General features: G+C 53.7%; 1 protein-coding gene across 1 annotated transcript; it reads left to right on the top strand.

Annotated features, from left to right (window-relative positions):
* Positions 1 to 1,164: 1,164 nt before the first annotated feature.
* LOC116950567 (chymotrypsin-like elastase family member 2A) lies at positions 1,165 to 13,369 on the top strand. The gene is made up of 8 exons (XM_032968458.2): positions 1,165 to 1,259; positions 3,876 to 3,970; positions 5,399 to 5,496; positions 8,560 to 8,685; positions 9,823 to 9,959; positions 10,609 to 10,754; positions 11,748 to 11,900; positions 13,061 to 13,369. Exons 1-8 carry the CDS (start codon positions 1,220 to 1,222, stop codon positions 13,115 to 13,117), a joined length of 852 nt encoding a protein of 283 aa, XP_032824349.1. The 5' UTR covers positions 1,165 to 1,219; the 3' UTR covers positions 13,118 to 13,369.
* The last annotated feature ends 672 nt before the right edge of the window (positions 13,370 to 14,041 follow it).

Raw genomic sequence — 14,041 nt, 5'->3', positions numbered from 1 at the left:
GCGTCACAAAAAATCAGACCCCCCCCTCAAATGACGTCACAACGCTCTGCCCCCCCCCAAAAAAACACATTTCCATTTTGAAAATAACACATGCTTCAAATCGCTTTCAACTATTGTCATTATTGTGCGTATTTAATGTGGCGCTGCACTCTGATGTTGTAGGAGAAAACATTTATTTAAAAAAAGTCTATTTAATTAAGTAGAACGTGTTGTCTATATTTATTTAAGGTTGCGCATTTTGATGTGACGTCACATTTCTCCCCCCCCCTCGTCACACATCGTCACAAATGTCTGACTCCTCCCCCCCCCCTAGGTGCTTGACGTCATTCATGGACGGCCCCTGATAAGTGCAGATAAAGACGAGGAAAGTGGCAAATTATTCAACCCCATCTGCACAATTGCGATATATAATCACCAGTTCAATCCCACTCCACTCTGGACCCCACTCCACGCAGAAACCCGCTGCAGTAAGAACCCGCTAAAATTTGTGTTTTCTCTGTTGTTTCGTCATTTTCTGATACTGGCAAAAAAGGTGCCACAGATATAACTGCTCGACCCGAGCTCGCACGTGTTGTGATACTTGCAATGTCCTTGCAGTGTTCGCCTACCGGCGTTCTCTGGTCTGACACTGGTGAGTGAGACTGCCGTAAAGAATGTTGTCTCTGGTGCAAAGTCAATCATCTTTCAAAGACTATGCATCTATTAGGAACAGAGTATGTTTGTTTGCATGTTTTTTTGTTGTTCCACGAGTAGGTGTGGTTAATGCAGACTTGGTGCCTTGAAATAGGCTATTTGGCGTTTACGCATGTGTAACACGTTGTTCATGGACTCCTCCTCTCACCACCGGGAAATGTGGCAGCTGTGTCACGGAGTGAACTGCTTCGACAAATAACGTCAAATCACCGTCGTTATCATCATCATCAGCAGCAGCAGCATCATTTTCATCACCAGCAGTAGCATCTGCAGCAACAATGTCGTCCCCTCCAGCTTCCATCACCGTCAGCATCACGACCTCCATCACCGTTGGCGTCATCAACGGCGGTGTACGGCCCCAGTTTATTGACGGATGGGTGACAGATAAGGGCTTTAGCACTGGGGGTGGTGGGCCAGGCGAGGGGTGGAGTCACAACCACCTCCTCTCTCCTCCTCGTCTCCCAGCTTCTATAAGAAGGCCCTGGATGGGGAGGAACTCGCCGACTTGAGACGAGACTCGGACAAGATGCTCGCCCTCATCGCCTCCGTGATCCTCCTGGTGCAGGGTGGGTGTCACCATCATCGTCGTCGTCATCACCATCGTCGTTATCACAGTTGTCATCGTCGTTGTCATCATCGTCATAATCACCGTCGTCATCATCATCCGATTCACGGTGGCAAAGCTCCTGTGCCTGGGTTCGTTTCCCCGACTTGGGCACCTTTCTGTGTGACATCTGTGTGTTGTGTGTGTGAGATTTGTGTGTGTGTCGTGTGTTCTCTGTGTGTTGTGTGTTCTGTGTGTGTTGTGTGAGATCTGTGTGTGTCGTGTGTTCTATGTTGTGTGTGTGAGATGTGTGTGTAGTGTGTTCTGTGTTGTGTGTGTGAGATTTGTGTGTGTCGTGTGTGTGTGTGAGATTTGTGTGTGTCGTGTGTGTCGTGTGTTCTGTGTTGTGTGTGTGAGATCTGTGTGTGTAGTGTGACATCTGTGTGTTGTGTGTGTGAGATCTGTGTGTGTCGTGTGTTCTGTGTTGTGTGTGTGAGATCTGTATGTGTAGTGTGACATCTGTGTGTTGTGTGTGTGAGATCTGTGTGTGTAGTGTGTTCTGTGTTGTGTGTGTGAGATCTGTGTGTGTAGTGTGTTCTGTGTTGTGTGTGAGATCTGTGTGTGTAGTGTGACATCTGTGTGTTGTGTGTGTGAGATCTGTGTGTGTCGTGTGTTCTGTGTTGTGTGTGAGATCTGTGTGTGTAGTGTGACATCTGTGTGTTGTGTGTGTGAGATCTGTGTGTGTCGTGTGTTCTGTGTTGTGTGTGTGTGAGATCTGTGTGTGTAGTGTGTTCTTTGTTGTGTGTGTGAGATCTGTGTGTGTAGTGTGACATCTGTGTGTTGTGTGTGTGAGATCTGTGTGTGTAGTGTGTTCTGTGTTGTGTGTATGAGATCTGTGTGTGTTGTGTGTTCTGTGTGTGTGTTGTGTGTGTGTTCTGTGTGTGTGTTGTGTGTGTGTTCTGTGTGTGTGTGGTGTGCTCTGTGTGTGTAGTGTGTGAGATATGTGTGTGTCGTGTGTGTGTTGTGTGTTCTGTGTATGTTGTGTGTTCTGTGTGTGTTGTGTGTTCTGTGTGTGTTGTATGTTCTGTGTGTGTTGTGTGCTGTGTGTTGTGTGTTCTGTGTGTGTGAGATCTGTGTGTGTTGTATGTTCTGTGTGTGTTGTGTGTTCTGTGTGTGTTCTGTGTGTGTTGTATGTTATGTGTGTGTTGTGTGCTGTGTGTTCTGTGTGTGTGTGAGATCTGTGTGTGTTGTGTGTTCTGTGTGTGTTGTGTGTTCTGTGTGTGTGTGAGATCTGTGTGTGTTGTGTGTTCTGTGTGAGATCTGTGTGTGTCCTGTGTTCTGTGTGTGTTGTGTAAGATCTGTGTGTGTTGTGTTGGGTGTGAAATCTGTGCGTGTTGTGTGTGTGTGTTATGTGTGAGATCTGTGTGTGTGTCGTGTGTTCTTGTGTGTGTTGTGTATTCTGTGTGTGTGTTGTTTGTGAGATCTCTGTGTGTTCTGTGTGTGTTGTGTGTGAGATCTGTGTGTGTGTTGTGTGTTCTTTGTGTGTTGTGTGTGAGATCTGTGTGTGTTGTGTGTGTGTTGTGTGTGAGATCTGTGTGTGTTGTGTGTATGTTGTGTGTGAGATATGTGTGTGTGTTGTGTGTTCTGTGTGTTGTGTGTGAGATCTGTGTGTGTGTTGTGTGTGAGATCTGTGTGTGTGTTGTGTGTTCTGTATGTGTGTTGTGTGTTCTGTGTGTTGTGTGTGTGTTCTCTGTGTGTGTTGTGTGTTCTGTGTGTGTGTTTCGTGTGTGTGTTGTGTGTTCTCCCCCTGCTCTTTATGGATTTCCTTCGGGTTCTCCGGTTTTCCTCCAATAGCTCCCCCATACAACGTACCTGGTACTTTATTGGCCAAAACATCCCAGTGCTGAAAAGTTACCTGCGAATTACTCAATTGGGATTGTGCTGTGAGAGAGACGAGAGCACTGACGCCCACTGAGGCATTCCAATACGACCGTTGTCATAATCACCACGAGGATACTCAATCATCGAGCCTCCCCATGTCTCCACGTGTCTCTATCTCCATGTCCCCCTCCCACTCTGTCCTCTCGTCTCTCCTCCCCATGTCTCCACGTGTCTCTATCTCCGTGTCCCCCTTCCCCCCCAACTCTGTCCCCTCGTCCCTCCTCCCCATGTCTCCTCCTCGTGTCTTCCTATGTCCACAAAAGACGGCGGTCACCGCATCGCGCAGCGCTTTCAGATGCGCTTCCGCGGCCGTCTGGAACGCCGCTCTTCCGATATTAGCAAGCCACTGGAGCTATGCACTTTTACATCATCTAGATTGACAAACTAATTTCTCTAGAGAACTGCTTTTTGTTTAGTTTGTTGTCCTTCCCCCGCACCTCCAATTAGCGCGGTTGGCTACGTACGGAGAGAAAGTGGCTCAATATACACAAGTCTTCCCCGTGTCTCCTCGTGTCCCTCCGTGTCCGCCCACGTCTCATCGCGTCTCCCTATTAGTCCCCCCGCGTCTCCCCGCGTGTCGTCTCTCCATGTCTAACCACCTCCTGGTGTCTCCCCCATGTTGCCCCATGACTCCCCGTGTCTCCCCATGCGTCTCTCCATGTCTAACCACCTCTCCCCCCCGCGTGTCTCTGCACAGCGACCGCCCAGGGCTGCGGGGTGCCCAGCTACCCCCCCATCGAGAGCCGCGTGGTCAATGGAGTGGAGGCGAGACCCAACAGTTGGCCCTGGCAGGTTCGTGTCTCGGTCCTGGCTCCCCACGCGAACAGCCCCGGGTTTTACCCTCGCGGGGATTTGCGCTCAATCCCAGGGGCCCGCTCCACGCCACCCCCCCCCCCCACCCACCCGAGCAATCCCGATCGCGGAAAACCAGATCACTCTCCAAGTTACCGCTCGAACTGCCGTTGCCCGCGACTCGCTCCACCCGCGACTCGCTCCACCCACGACTCGCTCCACCCGCGGCTCGCTCCACCCGTGACTCGCTCCACCCGTGGCTCGTTCCACCCGCGACTCGCTCCACCCGCGACTCGCTCCACCCGCGACTCGCTCCACCCGCGGCTCGCTTCACCCGCGGCTCGCTCCACCCGCACACGACGGCGAGCGGTCGCTCTGCCCCGCGGGGTGGCGTCCTGGGTTGTTGGCTCGAGCGGCACCCGCCCGGCCATCCGGCCGGCCCATCGCATAGGCGCAAGCGGTGGCGCTCGCCGATCCGAGCACCGTCCGGGCGCCGTGAAACTCCTCGCTCGCCCTTCTCCATGAGATCGGGGGGGGTTGGGCGGTGGGGTAATGGAGTGAAACAATGGGGGGAGAGGATTTCTCCACAATTTTGGGTTGTCGCCTGGATGTTGCTGGCGAAAGCCCGACTGCTACTACTACGATGTGTTAAACTGTAACAGAGAGTTGACACCTGCATGAGATGGATTTATTGTTATTGTTGTTGTTATGACGGTGGTTTCGCTTGTTTACCCGGCAAAGCCTCAGCGAGTCTCAAGACTCATCTTCAGGAGGGTCCTGCTAAGCATAACTTGCTGCTGCTGTGGCTGCGGCTGCTGCTGCTGTTGCTGCTGCTTGTGTAGATTCCAATTTGAATGATTTGCCAAGGGTAATTTTTGTTACATTTGGCAAATTGGGGACCATAACGCCGGCACGCTACACTGCTGGTGCGTGCCGGCGTCACGGCATCTTTAACGTCGACCGCGAGCATACTAGTAGTAGTAGTACCGCAGTTTACACAAAGACACGGGGGTATTAACCGGGGCGGCCGCTTGGAATTCGAACCGTGAACCTCCACAACAGCAAGCGGTGACTGCGGTCACCGCCAGGCCGTGCCGGCCGAGGGAGCGGCCCCAGCCGAGACAGCGGCCCCAGCCGCTCAGGGGCAGGAAGACGGCGTCGCGACAATCGTGCCGAGAGTAACCGCTGCCATTCTCGTGTTATGGTGGCGCTTGTGTTGGTGGCTGTGGTCGTCTGTTGTTGTTGTGGTTGATGAGATTACGGTTGTAGTGGTTGATGTGGACGTGGTTGATGTAGTTGTGGTTGTTGTGGTTGTGTTTTGTTGGTGTACTTTGATGAGATTACAGTTGTGGTTGATGTGGTTGTTGTGGTTAATGGGGTTGTGGTGGTCGTGGTTGACGTGGTTTGTTGTGGTTGTGGCTGCTGTAGATCTCCCTGCAGTACCTGTCTAGCGGGTCCTGGTACCACACGTGCGGTGGGACCCTGATCGACCCCCAGTGGGTGCTCACGGCGGCCCACTGCATCTCGTGAGTTCCACCACCACCACCTAATCATCACCACCACCTCATCATCACCACCACCTCATCATCATCACCACCTCATCATCACCACCACATCATCTTTACCACCACCTCATCATTACCACCACCTCATCATCATTGCCACCTCATCATCACCACCACCACCAACATCTCTAGCAGCAGCACCTCACTAAACATCACGAGGAGCCATCATCTCATCAACATCACGAGGAGCCATCATCTCACCACATCACGAGGAGCCATCATCTCATCAACATCACGAGGGGCCATCATCTCACTAACGTCACGAGGAGCCATCATCTTACCAACATCACGAGGAGCCATCATCTCATCAACATCACGAGGAGCCATCATCTCATCAACATCACGAGGGGCCATCATCTCACTAACATCACCAGGAGCCATCATCTCACCAACATCACGAGGGGCCATCATCTCACTAACGTCACGAGGAGCCATCATCTCATCAACATCACGAGGGGCCATCATCTCACTAACATCACCAGGAGCCATCATCTCACCAACATCACGAGGAGCCATCATCTCACCAACATCACGAGGAGCCATCATCTCACCAGCATCACGAGGAGCCATCATCTCAATAACATCACGAGGAGCCATCATCTCACCAACATCACCAGGAGCCATCATCTCACCAACATCACGAGGAGCCATCATCTCACGAACATCACGAGGAGCCATCATCTCACCAACGTCACGAGGAGCCATCATCTCACCAACATCACCAGGAGCCATCATCTCACCAACATCACGAGGAGCCATCATCTCACGAACATCACGAGGAGCCATCATCTCACCAACATCACGAGGAGCCATCATCTCATCAATATCACGAGGAGCCATCATCTCACCAACATCACGAGGAGCCATCATCTCACCAGCATCATGAGGGGCCATCATCTCACTAACATCACGAGGGGCCATCATCTCACCAACATAACGAGGAGCCATCATCTCACTAACATCACGAGGAGCCATCATCTCACCAACATCACGAGGAGCCATCATCTCATCAACATTACGAGGAGCCATCATCTCACCAACATCACGAGGAGCCATCATCTCACCAACAACACGAGGAGCCATCATCTCACCAACATCACGAGGGGCCATCATCTCACCAACATCACGAGGAGCCATCATCTCACCAACATCACGAGGGGCCATCATCTCACTAATATCACGAGGAGCCATCATCTCACCAACATCACGAGGAGCCATCATCTCACCAACATCACGAGGAGCCGTCATCTCATCAACATCACGAAGGGCCATCATCTCATCAACGTCACGAGGAGCCATCATCTCACCAACATCTCTAGCAGCAGCATCTCACCAACATCACGAGGAGCCATCATCTCATCAACATCACGAGGAGCCATCATCTCGCTAACATCACGAGGAGCCATCATCTCACCAACATCACGAGGAGCCATCATCTCACCAACATCACGAGGAGCCATCATCTCATCAACATCACGAGGAGCCATCATCTCACTAACATCACCAGGAGCCATCATCTCACCAACATCACGAGGAGCCATCATCTCATCAACATCACGAGGAGCCATCATCTCACTAACATCACCAGGAGCCATCATCTCACCAACATCACGAGGAGCCATCATCTCATCAACATCACGAGGAGCCATCATCTCACCAACATCACGAGGAGCCATCATCTCATCAACATCACGAGGAGCCATCATCTCACCAACATCACGAGGAGCCATCATCTCACCAACATCACGAGGGGCCATCATCTCATCAACGTCACGAGGAGCCATCATCTCACCAACATCACGAGGAGCCATCATCTCACCAACATCACGAGGAGCCATCATCTCACTAACATCACGAGGGGCCATCATCTCACTAATATCACGAGGAGCCATCATCTCACCAACATCACGAGGGGCCATCATCTCACCAACATCACGAGGAGCCGTCATCTCATTAACATCACGAAGGGCCATCATCTCATCAACGTCACGAGGAGCCATCATCTCACCAACATCACGCGGAGCCATCATCTCACCAACATCACGAGGAGCCATCATCTCACCAACATCACGAGGAGCCATCATCTCATCAACGTCACGAGGGGCCACCATCTCATCAACGTCACGAGGAGCCATCATCTCACCAACATCTCTAGCAGCAGCATCTCACCAACATCACGAGGAGCCATCATCTCATCAACATCACGAGGAGCCATCATCTCACCAACATCACGAGGAGCCATCATCTCACCAACATCACGAGGGGCCATCATCTCACCAACATCACGAGGAGCCATCATCTCATCAACATCACGAGGGGCCATCATCTCACCAACATCACGAGGAGCCATCATCTCATCAACATCACGAGGGGCCATCATCTCACCAACATCACGAGGGGCCATCATGTCACCAACAAGAGCAGCGCCTGCGTTGATTCAGCCTTCGAAATGAGTTCCTGGTGCGGGGTGTAATCATCGCCACCGGGGAGACAAAGGCGGCCGGGTAGGGGTGGCACTGCCCACCCCACCCCCTCGTCATCAGTGTGCCGTGCCACGGTCTGCATAGGAGGTGCCACTCGCTGACAGCACTTGCCCCAACGCATCTGTTGAAGGCTACCCGGGTGGCCTTTGCCTCTGCGTGTGACTGCAGTAGTGCAGCGTGGCCGTAACATGCACCTAGCCTGGCACAAGCGCCGTGATGACGTCCCCGCTACTTAGTGGCGATTGGCGGTTGTTCTAGCGGTTAGCGCGCCGCACTACGAACCCGGCCACCCGAGTTGGATTCCCGCTCACGGCCATCACCAGTGACGAACTAAACCTGTCCCGGGCCTCCCCTAGGTCGACTCAGCCTCAAATGAGTAAACATCGTCGCTGGGAAGACAAAGGCGGTCCGGCGCCGTGCTGGCCACCCACCCCGCTCGTGTGCCGCGCCGGCCTTCATAGGTGCTGTTAGCGAGTAGTCTCCCCGACAGTCCGTGAAGGCTACCCGGGTGACCTTTGTCTGTGTGTCACGTGCGTGGCAGCTCGCGCACGTACCGCGTGGCGCTGGGCGAGCACCTGCTGAGCGTGGCCGAGGGGGGCGAGGTGCAGGTGGACGTGGCGGCCATCCTCGTCCACAGCGGCTGGAACGGGAACAACGTGCAGGGCGGGTTAGTCGCCAGACTCGCTCGCTCACTCGCCCGCTCACTCACTCGCTCACTGACTCACTCACTTACTCGCTGTCTCACTCACTCGCTCACTAACTCGATCGCTCGCTCACTCACTAACTCGATCGCTCGCTCACTCACTGACTCGATGCCTCACTCGCTCACTCACTCACTCGCTCACTGACTTGATGTCTCACTCGCTTACTGACTCGATCGCTCGCTCACTCACTGACTCGCTCGCTCACTCACTCACTGACTCACTGGCTCACTAACTCGATCGCTCGCTCACTCACTGACTCGATGTCTCACTCGCTTACTGACTCGATCGCTCGCTCACTCACTGACTCGCTGTCTCGCGCGCTCACTTACTCACTGACTCGATGTCTCACTCGCTCACTGCCTCACTCGCTCGCTCGCTCACTCACTCGCTCACTGACTCGCTGTCTCACTCGCTCACTAACTCGATCGCTCGCTCACTCACTGACTGGATGTCTCACTCGCTCACTCACTCGCTCACTGACTCGATGTCTCACTCGCTCACTAACTCGATCGCTCGCTCACTCACTGACTGGATGTATCATTCGCTCACTCACTTGCTCACTGACTCGATGACTCACTCGCTTACTGACTCGATCGCTCGCTCACTCACTGACTGGATGTCTCACTCGCTCACTCACTCGCTCACTGACTCGATGTCTCACTCGCTTACTGACTCGATCGCTCGCTCACTCACTGACTGGATGTCTCACTCGCTCACTCACGCATTCGCTCGCTCACTGACTCGATCGCTCACGCACTCGCTCGCTCGTTCACATATTCAATTGTTCTCCTCACTCGCTCACTCCCTGACGCCTGTAAAGGAGTCTCCTCGGGGCTTGGTGACACTTTCCTGGCTGATCAAGTGGATGAATAAGTATCACGTAAATTCACCGAACATTCAGCCGCGTGTCAGACGGTCCGGAGCACGGAACCTTGGGAAGGCGCGACATGACCTCGTGCGCAGATTGTTACACCGCAGGACTGTGGGAGGTGGCGATGTCTTGGGGGAGGACCTCGTCCAGCAGTGGATTGAGCACGGTCGACGACGACAATGCTTGACGTTGCCTCGCCTCCCGTGCCACGGCTGCGTCTCGCACGCAGGAATGACATCGCGCTGATCCGTCTGGCACAGCCCGTGGCCCTGGCTGCCACGATCAAGGCGGCCTGCCTGCCCCCCGCTGGGCTGGTGCTGCCCCACGACTTCCCCTGCTACATCACGGGCTGGGGCCGTCTCGTCAGTGAGGAGACGCGCTCGCTCACCCAACCGATCGCTCACCAAATCGTTCACTAAATCAAAACAGCCACCCACTCACACGATCACCCAACCACTCACTCACCCACCGGGTCACTCACTTAACTCACTCACACACTCACCCGCCGAATCACTCACTTAACTCACTCACACACTCACCCACCGAATCACTCACTTAACTCACTCACACACTCACCCACCGGGTCACTCACTTAACTCACTCACACACTCACCCACCGAATCACTCACTTAACTCACTCACACACTCACCCACCAAATCACTCACTTAACTCACTCACACACTCACCCACCCACCGGGTCACTCACTTAATTCACTCACACTCACCCACCAAATCACTCACTTAACTCACTCACACACTCACCCACCGAATCACTCAGTTAACCATTCACTCACCCAACCACACGTTCACCCACCAAATCACTCACTTAGCCGATCACTCGCCCACCCACCCACCCACTTCCCTAACACAACCACACTTTAACACTCCCTCCGTCTCCCTAGTTCTGCCACACCACCACCACCATCATCATCTCACCTGTGTCCGTCCGTCTCCGGGTGCCCTTCTTCTCCGCTCCTCTCTCTCTCTGTCTCCCTCTCGCTCTGTCCGCCGTAGCCGGGGGGGACCTCCCGGACGCGCTGCAGCAGGCGAACCTGCCCGTGGTGGACTACGAGACCTGCAGCAAGCCCTCGTGGTGGTGGTTCAACGTCCGCGAAACGATGGTCTGCGCCGGCGGGGATGGCTACGACTCCGGCTGCAACGTACGGGGACGCACGGCGCTGTCACCTGCGCGTGTGTGTGCGCGTGTGTGTGTGTACGTGTGCGCGTGTGTGCGTGCGTGTGTGCGCGTGTGTGTGTGTGCGTGTGTGTGTGTGCGTGTGTGTGCGTGCGTGCGTGTGTGTGCGCGCGTGTGTGCGTGCGTGTGTGTGCGTGTATACGTGTGCGCGTGTGTGTGTGCGTGCGTGTGTGTGCGTGCGCGTGTGTGTGTGTGTGCGCGTGTGTGTGTGTGCGTGTGTGTGTGTGCGTGTGTGTGCGTGCGTGCGTGTGTGTGCGTGTGTGTGTGCGTGCGTGTGTGTGCGTGCGCGTGTGTGTATTTGTGGAGAGCGGTGGTGTAGCAGTCAACGCACTGCGCTACGAACCCGGTAACCCGGGTTCGAGTCCTGCTCACGGTCAACACCAGTGACGAATGTCTGAACCCGTAACTGGGCCTCCCCGAGATCGACTCAGCCTCAAATGAGTACCTGATGCGGTGTGTAAACATCGCCACTGGGGAGACAAAGGCGGCCCGGGCGTGGTGCTGGCCACCCACCCCCTCGTGTGCCGTGCCGACCTTCATAGGTGCTCGCTAACAGCACTTGTCCCAACAGTCTGTTAAGGCTACACGAGAGAGCTTTGTCATATTTGTATGTGGAGTGGTAATGTGGCAGTTAGCGCACTGCACTACGAACCCGGTGACCCGAATTCGATTCCCAGCTCACGACCGGACCTCCACCGAGATTGACTCTGCCTCAAATGTGTCGCGATCGCCGAAGAACCACAAGCGAGCTGGAAAAGTCACCGGCCAGGCGGTGAACCGGTGCCACCAGCAAGTGCCCGAGCTCTGCAGTCCTCTCTCAATTTCAAAGATGTCAGCTAATTTGTTTGTTTGTTAAAGAGCACCCGGTGAAAACCGCATTTACACTTTGACTCTGCACCACACCCCTCCCCCATTCTCCCCACTGCCCCCCACCCCCCCCCCCCCCGACCCGCCGCAGGGCGACTCCGGGGGCCCCCTGAACTGCGTGAGTGAAGACGGCTCGTGGGCCGTCCACGGCATCGTGAGCTTTGGCTCGGGCCTGGGCTGCAACTCCATCTACAAGCCCACCGTGTTCACCCGCGTCTCCGCTTTCGTCGACTGGATCGCCGACGTGAGCGATCCTCCTGATTCTCTCCCCCACCGCCACCCCCCCCCCCACCTCCATCAGTTCTATCCGATCACATTCTCTGCATAGCTGAACTTAATCGCAGCGTAACAGCGATAATGGGTTGTTGTTGTTGTTGTGCATACGCTCACGGCCAACAGCAGTGACGCTTATCTGAACCCGTTCTGGGCCTCCCCTAGGTGGACTCAGCCTCAAATGAGTGCCTGGTGCGGTGTGCAAAGATGCCAGGATTGGCGCTAGCCACCCACCCACCCCCTCGTGTGGCGTGCTAAGATTCATAGGTGCTTGCTAACAGTACTTTCCCCAACAGTCTATTAAGACCATACGGGGGATCTTTTTGTCTTTGTCGAATCCCAATTAAGTGATCTACGATGCCATTTTCAAATTTCGCCAAATTTGCGCTGTGACGCTGGCACACAATGGCCTGCTCGTTTTGAATTGTGGTCAGTGGATCTTTAATGATAGAGAAGACGATTCATTATTTTGAGATAATACCCAGCATTAACCGGGGCAGCTTCCAGGATTCGAACCGTGAACCTCTGGCAAATCACACCACCGTGAAGCCGGGTCACCGCCCGGCCCATTGTAAAAGCAAGATGATGACAACCGAGAAAACATGTGCAGTAGCATCTCATTCGGGAGAGTGGTTCAAATCGCGCCTTTGATTAGCTATGTTTGGCTACGTACGGTGGGAAAGAAGATCGGACGTCCATACGTACAAATCTGGCCGGCCGCCCTTGTGATTACAAACACGATTCCGCACCGACTGCTACACTCACAGCAATGGACGTCACTGATGATCCCGCGACGTCGTACGTAACAAGTCCGCAGGCCCGTTCTCTGCTGGGTGCCTCGATCTAAATTTGAAATTTTAAACATTGCAGATTACTCGATTGGGATCATGCGCAGCAGCAGCAACATCGCCCCCCCCCTCCTCCCCTCCTGCAAAACCACCGCAGGCAGCGTGCCTGGCGTGAAACACAGCGGCGCCTTCCTTCGCCCCACGCGCTGCTGTTAAGAGCCATCGCGCCGACGCCTCGCGCACTCAGTAATTACGAAGAGTGACAATGCCAAACGCACTGAACTGTGAATAATTATTACCGTGCCCCCCCCCCCACCCCCCTTCACCGCCGCGCCCTGCCCAGGTGATGGACACGTACACGGTGCGTGCCGACGACTCGCAGGTGATCATGTTCCACTGAGGCACCGCGAGGGTCAAGAGGTCATCGCGGTCAATGTTCACGACGACGATTCCGAAGCACCTCGTTCATCATTCCCTCCGTCCCTCCTGCTGGCTGCAGTCGTTCCGACACCAAGAGGTGTCCGGGGGAGCCGGCTGCCGTCAAGGAGCTGAGAAATTCTAGCCGGAGGTGCTCGTGAGCGAACGTCGTGACAACGTCGCGTCGGTAGCGGATCGATTAAAAGTTGAGCCAAGAAAGCGGAGTCGTGCTTTGCCCCTCTGTGTGTGTGTCCTTTTTGGCTTTCGTTTTCGTTAAAGTGTGATGCATGTGCCGTACAGCAGCCAGCTGTGCTCAATCCTAGGTGGGCGAAACGCGATCCATTTTCTCCCATGGAACCAAAAACAGTGAAGTCGAAAACCATAAAATCTCAACAGAATGTACACGTGTCATGTGCATACATAACGTACATACATGAATAATGTACATCCATAATGTACATACATGTTGCTTAACTGTGAATAACCCAACCACAAATCGATATCCATTGTAGTTTATATGAATATATTAACCCCCCTCCCCCGCCTCTGGCTCACATTTACCTCCAGTCTATTTAAGACTGAACCAGGAGGGAGGAATTCTCCACAACTCTGGCTGTCGTCTAATGAGCCTGGTTGTTGTTGTAAATACCGACAAAACGTAATGGCTACACGAATTGTAAATATTGTGGGTTTTGTTAACGTGACAAACCTTACTAATTGGCTTACTAATAACCCAAAAAATATCCCTCATAGATATTAGTCGTGAAAATCCACGTATTAAACACACTACAGTGATTTATTATATGGTCTATAGACTCACACTGCCCATAGACTTACATTGCCCATCGACTAATATTGCCCATACACTCACATTGCCCATAGACTAACATTGCCCTTAGAATTCTAT

Source organism: Petromyzon marinus, chromosome 39, assembly GCF_048934315.1.
Source record: "Petromyzon marinus isolate PM22_M1 ecotype Great Lakes invasive population chromosome 39, UKy_Petmar_22M1.pri1.0, whole genome shotgun sequence".
In the NCBI taxonomy this organism is placed as follows: Eukaryota; Metazoa; Chordata; class Hyperoartia; order Petromyzontiformes; family Petromyzontidae; genus Petromyzon; species Petromyzon marinus.
Note: the sequence above shows the minus strand (reverse complement) of the source record. Positions and strands in the feature narration are given on the sequence as shown.